Here is a 12,832-nt window from a genome sequence, read left to right on the forward strand (position 1 = left end):
AAACACCAGAAAAATGTCTCCTTCCAAACGAGTCCAGGGAACTAATCAATAAATATCAAGACCTGGGGAGAAGCAGGAGCAACATGAATTACTTATCAGAATAATAAAAATGATTCTGTTCTGTTCTATTCTATTCTTAGGATAGAGTATTTCTCAAGCTTCAGTCATTCCCATTGTAGCACCACAATTCTTGCTATATCCCAGTATCACCTATCTTATTATGTAATATTTTCTTTAAATCACCTTACTATGATTTAGTTAAGTAAACGTATTTTAATTGAAACTCAGGATTACCACAGTAAATGGAAAATGAGTGTCACTTCGTCATCAATAGGTGGTAACTACAAAACTAAGCACACCTTACTAAATTCTCACTGATTTTATTGCTGATAGAAAGGCCTGGGCCTACCTCCTGCTCTCTGCTACGACAGGAAACTAGTGCGTCAGGTATTTCAGCCTAGTGCCGGAGACTTACTCTTTGATACAATCAAGATGAAAGGGAGTCATTCATTACCTTACCTTTCCTTCAGTGACACCTAGTGCTGGACCCACATCCTGTTTAAACCATCTCCAGTAGCATCAACACCACATGTGCACGGTGACCGCTGGGCCAGCAGCCCCTTCCACCAAACCCCGCCCAGACACACGCGCTCACATTTCTTCCCACGCACGGCCATTCATTCCACCGCCCCAGCTGAAAAAGAGGCTTTACTCCCAAAACGAAATCTAAGAAATGCTCTCCAAAGAAAGGGAGCAAACCACTTCAGGAGGACCCCGAGAGGGTCGGAGGTCTGACAAAAAGTAGAGAAGAGCTTGGGGCAACGTCAAACTCCCAAAGCAGATGGCAACCTGGGTGACAGGCAATGGGGACAGTGGGTAGCAAGAGGGTTATTAAGGAGTAAAGTTCACAGAAAGTGCCAAGCCCACCTAATTCTGCAGACTGCAACCGGCTTCTCACCATCCCTTGCCCCAGTGCCTGCTTCCCACCTCTGTGCCCTGTATGGAAACCAGCTGGTCCACATGCCTCACATACTTGAACAGAGCCTACAGTCAGCCCTGACATTAAGGTATGGGCCTCATGGGGACAAAGACCTACCACAAATAAAGAGGAAACCCGTGCCAGCTACTTTCACTACGTACAAGAATGGCTAAGCATGTATCCAGAAAGTTCACTACCTGTGTCCTCTATATGAAAGTTAACTCCAGGAGAGTGTCCCCAGCATCAGGGAAAAAAACAAAGAGGAAGCCAAGAAGAAAATGATACAAGAATCAAGAAACAGCAGTAGTTGAGTTGAACTTAAAGTAGTGAAGAACTACCAGAAGGAATTAAGAGACTCCTGGAAACAGCACAGGTTTTCTGACCTGGGCTCTCTTTCCTTCTGAATCCAATCACACATCTTGGTTCTACCACAAATATACAATCATAATAACATAAATAGGGCTACTGGTTTTGATTTTCTACATAAAAATCAACTTACTGACAATACATGGAAGGCTTCATTATCATCACAGAACAGACTGTAAACACACACAGCATATCCAGAACACAAACCAGGAATTAGAGGAGAGAAGAGGTACACATGCTCTTGGTCTAGTTTCTCATCATCTACTGATCGTACCAAAAATCGATAAATCACAAAAAGGGGTTTCCTCCATTATTTAAAATCATAAAGGTTAACCACCTTAAGGAGTAACCAAAAGAAAACCAAAAGATGAAGGAGATGTTTGAATGAAATCCCTCATTTTTCATTATGGGAAATCTATAAACAGAACCAGTAGTTGACAATTCAGTAGAGGCATAAATATGTCATTTAAAGCTATAATAGCAGCTATAATAGAAGCAGCAAAGAAAAAGGAACTTAAAAATGGTTACTCCTAGTAAGGAGAATTCATATTATATCCTTAATTTTTTTTTTTTACCATATGCTTATCTTACTCATATTAAATACACACACACATAATTCATAGGGAAAAACAATCTACAAGAATATACTCCATACCTTTGCTGGCATTGAGAGAGAATTTCACATTTCACTTTTTCCTCTCCTGGGCTGTTCAAATTTGTACCAGCAATATATAGTATCTTCATAATTAGGTAAAAAGATACAAAAAATGTTAGATGAACATTCAATAGATCTCAGTGGCCTAGGACCTGATAAAGAATAAATTTGGCCTAATAAAACTTATTAGCTAAATCCCCTTACTTTAATGACTTATTTATGAATGAAAAACTTTCCACGAAAAAAACTTCATGAATAAAATTAAAAAGCAACTGACAAGTGGTTAAAATATTTGTAACATACACCAAGACAAATAATTATACCCTTAAAGGCTTTTATAAATCAACTTAATTTAATACTAATATTCCAGTAGGAAAAAAAAATGGGCAAAGTACATAAACAGTCAAATATGTTCAAAAGATATATTAAAATGCCCAGTAAAAATGAAAGAGAAAAAAGTTCACTTTCCCAGAAATTCAAAGATATGCAGATTCAGGCAACAATAAAATGCCATTTTTTCACCTCTCAAGTGGCAAACATTATTTTAACTTATCTCGTTCCACTGTTACAAGTTTGGTGAGAAAGATATGCTCCCAAAAAGTGTTAAGTGATACATCCTTTCTGGAAGGATCAGCAATCCAGATCAAGAGCTTTAAAATGTTCCTTTCTCTTAATCCTGTAATTCCATATTTGTGATCTTTTTTTTTTTAAAGATTTATTTATTTATTTTTGAGAGAGTACACAGGTGGAGGGAGAGGGAGAGGGAAGGAATCTCAAGCAGACTCCCCACTGAGCAAGGAGGCTGATGTGGGGGCTCGATCCTGGGACCCTGAGATCATGGCCTGAGCTAAATTCAAGAGTCGGACCCTCAACTGACTGAGACACCCAGGTGCCCCTGTGATCATTTCTTCAGGATGAACTCAAAGATATGATCAATAAGTTAACTATAAAGACGCTCACCACAACACTGTTTAAATGGGAAAATGCTGGAGGAAAAACATTTTACTATAACATGTTATAATCTTTCAAAGTCATGATTCCGTAGCTAAGATAATTTGGGGGAAGCCCACAAAATGCGTATTTGAATGCCATGTCTGTGTAAACCCCCACACACACACACGTATACATGTGTGAGAGAGAGAAGAATGCACAGGGAAGCGCTTACATGGAAAAAGTCTAAAAGATTGAGCACTAAACTATAGTGATGGTTATTTAAGTGGGGAAGTAATTATATGGGACTCGTCCTTTCTACATTATGATTTATATAATTTTTTATTTTTTATTTTTATTTTTTTTTTAAAGATTTTATTTATTTATTCATGAGAGAGAGAGAGAGAGAGGCAGAGGGAGAAGCAGACTTCCCGCAGAGCGGGGAGCCCGATGCGGGACTCGATCCCAGGACTCCGGGACCATGACCTGAGCCGAAGGCAGACGCTTAACCATCTGAGCCACCCAGGCGCCCCCTGATTTATATAATTTTTTAATTTTTTGGCAGCAAGCATGTTTCAGTTTTGTAATAAGACAAAACAAAACAATGTTAGAAGTTAGCTTTGAACATTATTAATGACATGAGGCAAATTCATTTAAAAAGATTAAATGAAGAAAGCAGAATATGAAACTGTATACAGGTCCAATTTTGCTTTTAAAAATGTTTACACATATACATACAGGTGAAAAAAATCTACACAACACCAATATGTAAACAGGGATGAAGTCTGGGCAGTATGGTGACTGGAATTTTATGTTTCTTCCTTACAGTTCCCAAATTTTATACACTGAAAACCATCCCCAGTAAGTCTTAGAATCAAAGAGTTAGTAAAGTTAAATCTTTTTGTTGCAGGCCACTAAGGTCTCAGAAGTGCTCACTGGCCTCCTCAGTCTTTAAGAAACAGTATGGCTGACAACATTAGGACCACACTCAGCCTCAGAACACCTTCAGAAAGAGTTCTGTGCTTTTTGAGACTCTATGTTACATTCAAGGGACTAAGATGACATAACACTGGGAAATGTCTGAGAACAATGGCACTAGAACTTAAAAAATCTTAAGAAAAATATCTGGGAAAGAGAATGATTTAAATGAAGGTTAAATTACAATTCTCATTTATAATCATAATTTAAATGAGGGTTAAATCTTAAGCAATGTACGGAACAATGACTACAGGTGATAACATTGTATTGTATACCTGAAATTTATTGAGAGTAGATCTTAAATGTTTTCACCACACAAACATATACACAAAAAGATAACTGAGATGATGGATAAGGTTAATTCACTTAATTTCACTAATCATTTCACAACATGTACATGTAACAAAACACCACATACAACATAAATATATAAAGTTTTTGTCAATTATATCTCAATAAAGCTAGTAAAAATAAACTAAATAAGGGGTGCCTGGCTGGCTCAGTCAGAAGAGTATGCAACTCTTGATCTCAGGGTTGTGACTTTAAGCCCCACATCAGATACAGAGATTACTAAAAAAAATAAATTTTAAAAAATAAAAATAAACACTGTAATAGTCGACTTAAAAATAAATTTAAAGCAATTTTTTAATTTAAGAAAAAAAAAAAAAACTCAAGTTTACCAGAGTTCCAAAAGGCACACTGCAGAAATGCTGGAGTAAATTATTTACAAGATATTCTTTTTTTTTTTTTCCTTAAGATTTTATTTATTTGTCAGAGAGAGAGAGAGAGAGAGCACACACAAGCAGGGGGAGCGGTAGGCAGAAGGAGAAGCACGCTCCCAACCAAGCAAGGAGCCTGATGTGGGGCTCGATCTCAGGACCCTGGGATCATGACCTGAGCCAAAGGCAGACGCTTAACTGAGCCACCCAGGCATTCTTTTTTTTTTTTTTTTTTGGGAGAGGGAGAGCAAGAGAGCGAGGGGAGGGGCAGAGAGAAATTTTTTTTTTTTTAGATTTTATTTACTTATTTGACAGAGAGAGACACAGCGAGAGGGAACACAAGCAGGGGGAGTGGGAGAGGGAGAAGCAGGCTTCCTGAGAAGCAGGGAGCCCGATACAGGGCTCGATCCCAGGACCCCGGGATCATGATCTGAGCCAAAGGCAGACGCTTAACGACTGAGCCACTCAGGCACCCCGGCAGAGAGAATCTTAAACAGGTCCCACGCCCAGCACAAATCCTGACATGGGATTGATCTTACAACCCTGAGACCGTGACCTGAGCCAAAATCAAGAGTCTGACATTTAACCGACTGAGCTGCCCAGGCACCCCAACAAGATATTCTTTATAAGGTTGTACTTACTAAATTCCATAGAAATGCATTTTTAACATAGTTTGATTTAAGGTAGGCTCCATCTTCATTAAAACAACTGACACTGAGACAACTTGAGAATGGAAGAAGGAAGATAATAACTTGACTACTAAGGGAAGAAAAGGGAAAAAGAAGCAAATGCAAATAACTATAGTGTGTTAGCTATGACAAAAAGATCCTAATTAGGATATAAAATATCCCTACTGAAAGCAAAACTGGATCTTGGTTCCGACTTAAAACACAGAGGGAGACTCGGGGGGTTGAAAAGAATGTGGCAGAACACAGGAGTAAGCACTTGCAGCAGTTGCAAGGCAAGGAAGGAAAAGCAACAGGAATGCAGTTTCCAAGCACTGGGAAACCAGCTCCACTGCTAAGCTGAGCTATTATATTCGTCACTAGACTGTGACTATCTCAGTGGTCAGGAGAGAGAAATGGAAATAAACTTCCTTAAGTCTGAGAAGCAGTAGTGTGCATTCATTCAGAACATAGACAATGGACCCAGATTGTCTAGGTTCAAATTCTAATTGTGCTTCTTACCAGCTATGTGATCTTGGTGAAGCTACTTAAATGTCTGTGCCTAAGCTTTCTCATCTGCAAATTGGGGAGAATGATCCCAATACCTCCTTGTTCTGAGAATTAAATGAGTTAATATATATAAACTGCTTAGAACAGAACCTAGTAGTAACTGTCACATAAGCAATGGGTTACATAAGTAAAACTTAGTTACAGTGTGACAGAAGTAAAACTAACAATAACTCACACTTATTGATTGAAAATTTTTAAGAAAACATGTAGTGCGTAGAATCCTCATTTAGATTGTGATTCTTTCTCCCAGATATTTTTCCTAAGACTTAGAAGTTATATTGCCATTGCTTAAAGGGAGAAGGGAATAAATTTACATCAACTTTGGAAGTAGGCAAACCTGGATTCAAATCCTAGCTCTTCCGCGTACTAGCTACATGATTTTGGACAAATTATACTCTGAGCTTCAAAATATTCATTTGTGGCAAAAACAGAATAGTAATACCTAGCATTACTCTGAAAATTAAATGTAATAACTTAAGTAAAGCAATCTTTTCTCCCTTAAATTGCTGGTGAAGTTATACGTACCGTCCTCTGGGGTTGGAATTTGGCAGTATGTGTCAAAAGTTATAAGATAATACTCTTTATTTACTCTTCTTCCACTTCGAGAAGCATCTGAAAATTAAGATGCTCTAAGCAACACTATAATAGGAAAAGAAAAAAAAAAAAAGGAGAAAAGCACCAACCTAATTCTGTAAGAATAGCATGCTTGGGAAATGCTTATGACAAAGGAGAGAAAAGCAGGATACACACATAGTCAATGTGAATGCTTTTTAAAAGTCTTTTGTGTGAAATAAAGGCAAGTTACAAAACAGTATTTGAGTGTGATAAATTTATTTTTAATTATTTGGATTTTCATTTTTGCACTAGAAAAAATATGAATATAGACACCAAGATGTCAATAAATGCTATTTTTATTTCTTTCCACTACTTTTCCATATTTTGGAATTTTCTTTAATGAATTCTATTCATTTTATCATAATAAAATCAGTTCATTTAAAACAAGAACATAAATGTGTTGGGGGAAAAAAGATAAAGAAAATTAACTGAAATACTGTTTTTTTTCTATCTTTCAAACTTTCTATAATGCAATTAATTACTTTTAGACTGAAAAAGAAACACTATTTTTAAAAGCTTTCTCCCTAGGAAACAGTACGGAGGTTCCTTATAAAGTTAAAAAAAGAACTACCCTATGACCCAGCAACTGCACTACTAGGTGTTTATCCAAAGGGTACAAAAATGCTGATTCGAAGGAGCACATGCACCCCAGTGTTTATAGCAGCACTATCAGCAATAGCCAAATTATGGAAAGAGCCCAAATGTCCATTGAGTGATGAATGGATAAAGAAGATGTGGTATATACCTACAATGGAATATTACTCAGCCATCAAAAAGAATGAAATTTTGCCATTTGCAACAACGTGGATGGAACTAGAGGGTATTATGCTAAGTCAAATAAGTCAGAGAAAGAGACAAATATGATTTCACTCATATGTGGAATTTAAGAAACAGAACAGATGAACACAGGGAAGGGAAGGAAAAATAAAATAAGATAAAAACAAAGGGAGGCAAACCGTAAGAGACTCAAATACAGAGGAAAAAGTGAGGGTTGCTGGAGGGGTGGTAGGAGGGAGGATGGGCTAAATGGGTGATGGGCATTAAGGAGGGCACTTGTTGGGATGAGCACTGGTTGTCATATATAAATGATGAATGACTGAATTCTACTCTGAAACTAATACTACAATACTAGTAAAGAGTGTATTCCTTGAGAATTTCAAGGATATACTCCTCTAAAACTTAAGAAAATGTAGGAAAGGGGCGCCTGAGTGGCTCAATCGGTTAAGCATCTGCCTTCAGCTCAGGTCATGATCCCAGGGTCCTGGGATCGAGCCCCACATCGGGCTCCTGGCTCAGCGAGGAGCCTGCTTCTCCCTCTCCTTCTGCCTCTCTCCCTGCTCATGCTCTCTCTCTGTATCTGTATCTCTGTGTCTCAAATGAATAAATAAAATCTTTAAAAAAAAAAAAAAGAAAGAAAATGTAGGAAAATACATAGGAAATAGCTTATCCCCAAGAGTCGGGCATTAAAGGCAACTGTGCAGGGCAACCCAGGCCTGATGAGTTAATCCTTTACTGCAACAGAGAATGAAATTAGAGCAGAAATATATAAATCCTAAAGTCACCTTTAAAGAGGCCAGTCAAATGAATCTTGGCCCCCAAAACAGAAACCCAGCTAAAACAAGGTAATAAAATTAGAGTTCCCACTAAGGTACCAAATACAAGGGCTGCTGCATACCAAAAGGAGATTCTACACCAAAATGCAGAATTTACAAAGACAATCTAGTTTCAGTCCCATAACTCTTAACCTCCTCTCAGCTCGATTATGATTATAAGAAGAGTGAGTGGAACAGCAAGAGTTCTCTACTGAACCGAGAAAATTAGGAAAAAGTTTTGTGGAGTGGGCATCCAAGTGCTGTGAGTACAACCACACCCTCACATCAAGCTGAGTCAGGGGCTCAACGGGCCTAATTCAGTGAGCCAAATATGTGACTCCTGTGGTGGGGGTACAGTGGGTTTCCACCTTGGGAAACCTAAAGAGTGTAAGAAGGAGAAGCCATGTTGATGCCAGGGCTCAAAACACACAACCAAGGCAAAGAATCAGCAATCCCAGCAGAGCCGAGGTGGGCCACAGGTAAGAGCCAGCAGTGGGGTCATCTCTGGCTCAGTCCGATGGTGCCCTTAAGCAAGCCAAAAGGACTCCAGAAGGAGGAAATTGTAGGTGGAGCTAAGTTCCAAGGAATGAAGGGTCACCCATAAAGCCCACCAAAGTAAAGATGAATCCCCCCAAGTCAGGAGAGTAGCAGGCAAGGGAGTCTCACACGAACCTAAAGAGCCCCAAGGAGAGGCAGCTTTAACCATGTACCAGGCTGAGAGCCACATAAGAACTATCCTAGTTCTTCACCCTTCCTCCTCCCACTCCACCTAATCTAGAACCTAATAAGGTCAGAAACAGAAAATCTGAGAGACAGAGGGAACACAAAAAGAGCAGAAGCCAATCACACCCCTTTCTCTCACAGCAAGTGGTTGTCAAGTCCAAGTCTTCACTGGGAGAAAGAGGAAGAAAAAGTCTTACCTTCAAATGAAGACTGAAGTGTTGATTCAAATACTCAACTGCATATTTTGATTTTTTTTTTTTTTAAAGTAGGCTCCATGTCCAACATGGGGCTTGAACTCATGACCCTGAGATCAAGAGTCGCATGCTCTACCAACTGAACCAATGAGGTGCCCCTAAATGCATATTTTCAATTTTAAATTGAGCCTATATTTTGTGACTTCTATTCCCTAAGATTATCACCACTTGAATGTACCTTTCATTTTTTATTTACTACTGAATTCCAAGCACTTAGAAGAGGGGCTGGCTCACCAGAGTGCTCATTAAATAGCTGTTGAATCAATAACTTGAAGAGTGTGAATAAAAAGACCTAAGTCTGATTCCTTTTCACAAAGGCAAAAAGCTTTCCAAGCTGAGTACATTTTAAAGAGATGGTGAGAGACAAAAATATCTGATCATCTCCTACAAGTTTTGTATTTAACACACTGAATACATAACTAAACAAAGAATATGTCAGTAACAACACAGCTTGGTACTTCCTAAGAGCACAAAAACAGCTGTAGTGGTAAATTTTTGAGGTGTCCATTTCAACATCATGCAGGGGACAGAGTATGCAGACTGTGAATGACCCCACCAGTCCTTACGGCTAGCCCACCTCTAAAGTGAGATGAATGTCCTTACTGCAGGCTAACACCATGCACTGGCCCTTGGATGCATCTAACTTCCCTAACTGCATCTGACTCCAGGCTCCCTAACTGGTTTTGAATCAAAACCAGTTTCACTGGTTCCAGTTCAGCTCAAAACTTTATTTCCCACGCTAATAAATTTGCACCGGTTTCCATCTCAGTGCTGTGTGAATTTTAGTTAGCAAAACACCCAAGCACCTGAGTCTTCAAAGGGTCTAACTCAGCTATGTCTTCCCCAGATTCCCTTCCCACTGCATGTCCCTATGGTCCACTCTCATTATTTGTACTGTCTACCTCTGGTTCACTCCTTATCTCCACAAAGCAGGTTTTAGCCTTAATGCGCCACTGAAACTGCTCTCCTTACTGTAACCATAACCCACTATCGCCAAATCCAGTAAAACTCTAAGGATATGAGAGAACCCACGTAGATGTGGTCAGGGGCTATGAAGAGAACCCGGTGAGCATGGAATTTAAACATAAAAGTCAAGGAGTAAAGAATTTTAGAAGGAAATGTTCATCAAGGCCAATGCAAGAGAACATTCCACTAAGACAAGGACTGAGAAGCATCCGGTAGATTTGCTGGTGTGGAAGTCCCTGGTCACCTGGTCCAGAGTAGTTTTCGTGGTTTCGTGGCATGGTGGGGTAGATTCAGGCTGCGGTGGGTGGAGTACAGAGCCGTGCCAGTAGGCAACCATCAAAGAAGAGCTGATGAACTGCAGAGGGCTAAAGAGTGCAGGGAGGTGGGAGAGAAAATAAAGTGAAGATCCTCTTTCAAGGACTGAGGCTAGGAAAAAGAAAGTCAGCAGCTGGGAAAGTATAGGACAGGGTCAACAGACGGGCTATGCTTTTGTATCTTTGAGAACACACTCAGAAGAAGGATCCAGTTAAAAATACCTAACCCTAGTCTAGGAGCTTTACACACCCTAACCCTTAATCTTCACAACAGCTCAACAAAATAGATAATATTCTCCCCTTTCCACGGGTAAGGGATCTGAAGTACTCTGGGAGTCTCTGAAAAGCCCACTACAGCATTAACAGGAGAAAGCACCAGATTTAACCATGTGCCAGGCTCATCTTCTAAAAGGAGAGAATGAAGAAGTGGTGTTAGAAAAGGCAATGGAGAATGAGTTAAGAAGAGATGGAGGGTGGGCTTCAGCTAGAAGAATGCTTCATTCTTTTAGCTTGGGGAAAAGAGAAAGGAACAAAGATTGTATGCCTGACCAACTCTTACTCATACCTCAAAACTCAGCTCAAGTATCACCTACAATGGGAAGTCATTGACAACTGCTAACGTGTGGCTATAAACAGTGACAGACCTTATCGTGGGGGTGCATTAGCAGTGAGATGGGCCGAGACCGGGACTAGTCTCGAGGATAGGGATGAAAGGGGGAAGAGCACAGGGAGATGACTGCATCCAAGGACTCAGCTCAGATTAGGCGTCGCACCTGAACACGAGGTTGGTTTTTTTCAGATGACTAACGGGACAGGTGTACCAGGTCTCTGAGCGTCTCGATGAGAATGCAACTCCAGTAATTAACTGTGGGTTCCAGACCTGATATGGAAGACGCCAAAAATGGGCTGTAAACTGGAGACAAGAGGAATGGAGAGTATGGCGATCAGAGTCACTGTGGTGAGAGAGAGTGAAGAGCTCAAGAGTTTATTTACAACAAAAGAGGGCAAATCAAATTGAACTGGGGGAATAAGACAGGTTTCTCCCAAGGAAACACCCATCTCTGCCTACTCTGCTCTCTCCCCCTTCCCTACCATCCCTCAGCTACTAGAATTGCCTGAGCCTCTGTCCTAGCCTCCTAACTCTACTCACTGCTCCGGATGTCCTCACTCGTATCCATGGCAGAGCTCCCACCTAACTACCCACATCCAGTCCAGCTCCCTCTCTCCATAAGCCCCCCCGGGTATCTCTGTACACTACAGAACCCTCCACATTAAATGCGGCCACTGCTGAACTCATCTTTCCACAAAACGAGCTCCCCCTTTTCCACATCCCCTACCTTAGTGAATGGTAACACCATCTATCTACCTACAGCCACCTTCAACTCCTCTTTATCCCCCAAATCCAACAAGTTTTATTGACACAACGTACCTACTCACACATCTTCAGAATCCTTCTTCTCTATCCTGTTCATTCTCACTGCTACTACCTAAGCTGGAGCCTTCAGCATCTCCTGTTGGACTCTATTCACTCTGCTCCTTCTGCTGGCCATCCTTTTGTTTTGATCTAAATCTCTCTGCTCCTTAGAATCTCCTGGGAATGCTTTAAAAATTCAGGTTTCTGATGCCCACATCAGCCCTTCTCAATCTGTCTCTCTGGGGATGGGATCCAGGAATATGGACATTCAGAGAGCTCCATGGTTGATTTTTTTTTTTTTTTTTTTGCAGCCAGGACTCAGGCAGCATTTGGAAAACACTGCTCCCATCACCAACAATAACCTCCCACCTTCCTTCCCCCAGCAACGTGAAGCATTCCCAAGTAGTGCTCTAGATCATCACCTCCTTCCGCTTCTCCGGACTTTGTCTATCATTCATTCCTATCTGTGTTCCTGAAGAGGAGGGAACCATTCCTCTACCTTCTTCCCTAGCTCCTCTTCTCCCTCTTCAGGCGGATGATTTCAGCACACACCTCTTAAACTGCTCAGTCCAGCCATAACCAACAATCCTCTAATTTACTACCTCCTGCCTCTTTGCCAGGCCTGCCCAGGCTCTGTCCCTCTTTGAGGCCCTCTCCCCACTTGCATGCCTGACAAACTCTTACTTATCCCTCAAAAATCAGCTCAAATATCACCTACAGTAACAACTGTGCCTCTCCCTTCACCAGCCCACCCCCGTCAATAAACCCACAGCACCAAGTAGACAAGTTGTTTCATTTCTTTTTTAAAATACTCTCCCACTAGACAGTGAACTCCTTGAGGGTGGGAACTAAGCCTGGAATACATTAGACATGCAATTAACGCTGGTTAAGTCTATTGTTGCACAGTGAATATACTGTTAAGTGACTAAGTAATGGGAAAACTTATTATTAAGTATAATAAGTGATACATCTATTAATTAACACATGATTAAGTGATGCACTGGTCTATAAGCAATCTAAAATGAGTCTGGAACATGTTTCCTATGCACTTTTATCGAGTCATAATTACATGACTAGATAGACAGCAATACA

General features: G+C 40.4%; 1 protein-coding gene across 2 annotated transcripts in view; it reads right to left on the reverse strand.

Moving 5' to 3' along the window:
• Window positions 1–12,832, reverse strand: part of UBAC2 (UBA domain containing 2) — a 187,980-nt gene that overhangs the window by 172,559 nt on the left and 2,589 nt on the right. The window contains exon 2 of one of the 2 annotated variants that reach the window (XM_035003120.1): window positions 10,257–10,377. The exons of the other annotated variant lie outside the window; for it this stretch is intronic. Coding sequence (XP_034859011.1) covers window positions 10,257–10,290 — 34 coding nt within the window. The 5' untranslated portion in view covers window positions 10,291–10,377. The remainder of the gene's footprint in view (window positions 1–10,256; window positions 10,378–12,832) is intronic. 2 annotated transcript variants of the gene reach the window in all.

Source organism: Mirounga leonina, unplaced genomic scaffold (assembly GCF_011800145.1).
Source record: "Mirounga leonina isolate KUSES-001 unplaced genomic scaffold, KU_Mleo_1.0 Mir_127, whole genome shotgun sequence".
NCBI classification, from domain to species: Eukaryota; Metazoa; Chordata; class Mammalia; order Carnivora; family Phocidae; genus Mirounga; species Mirounga leonina.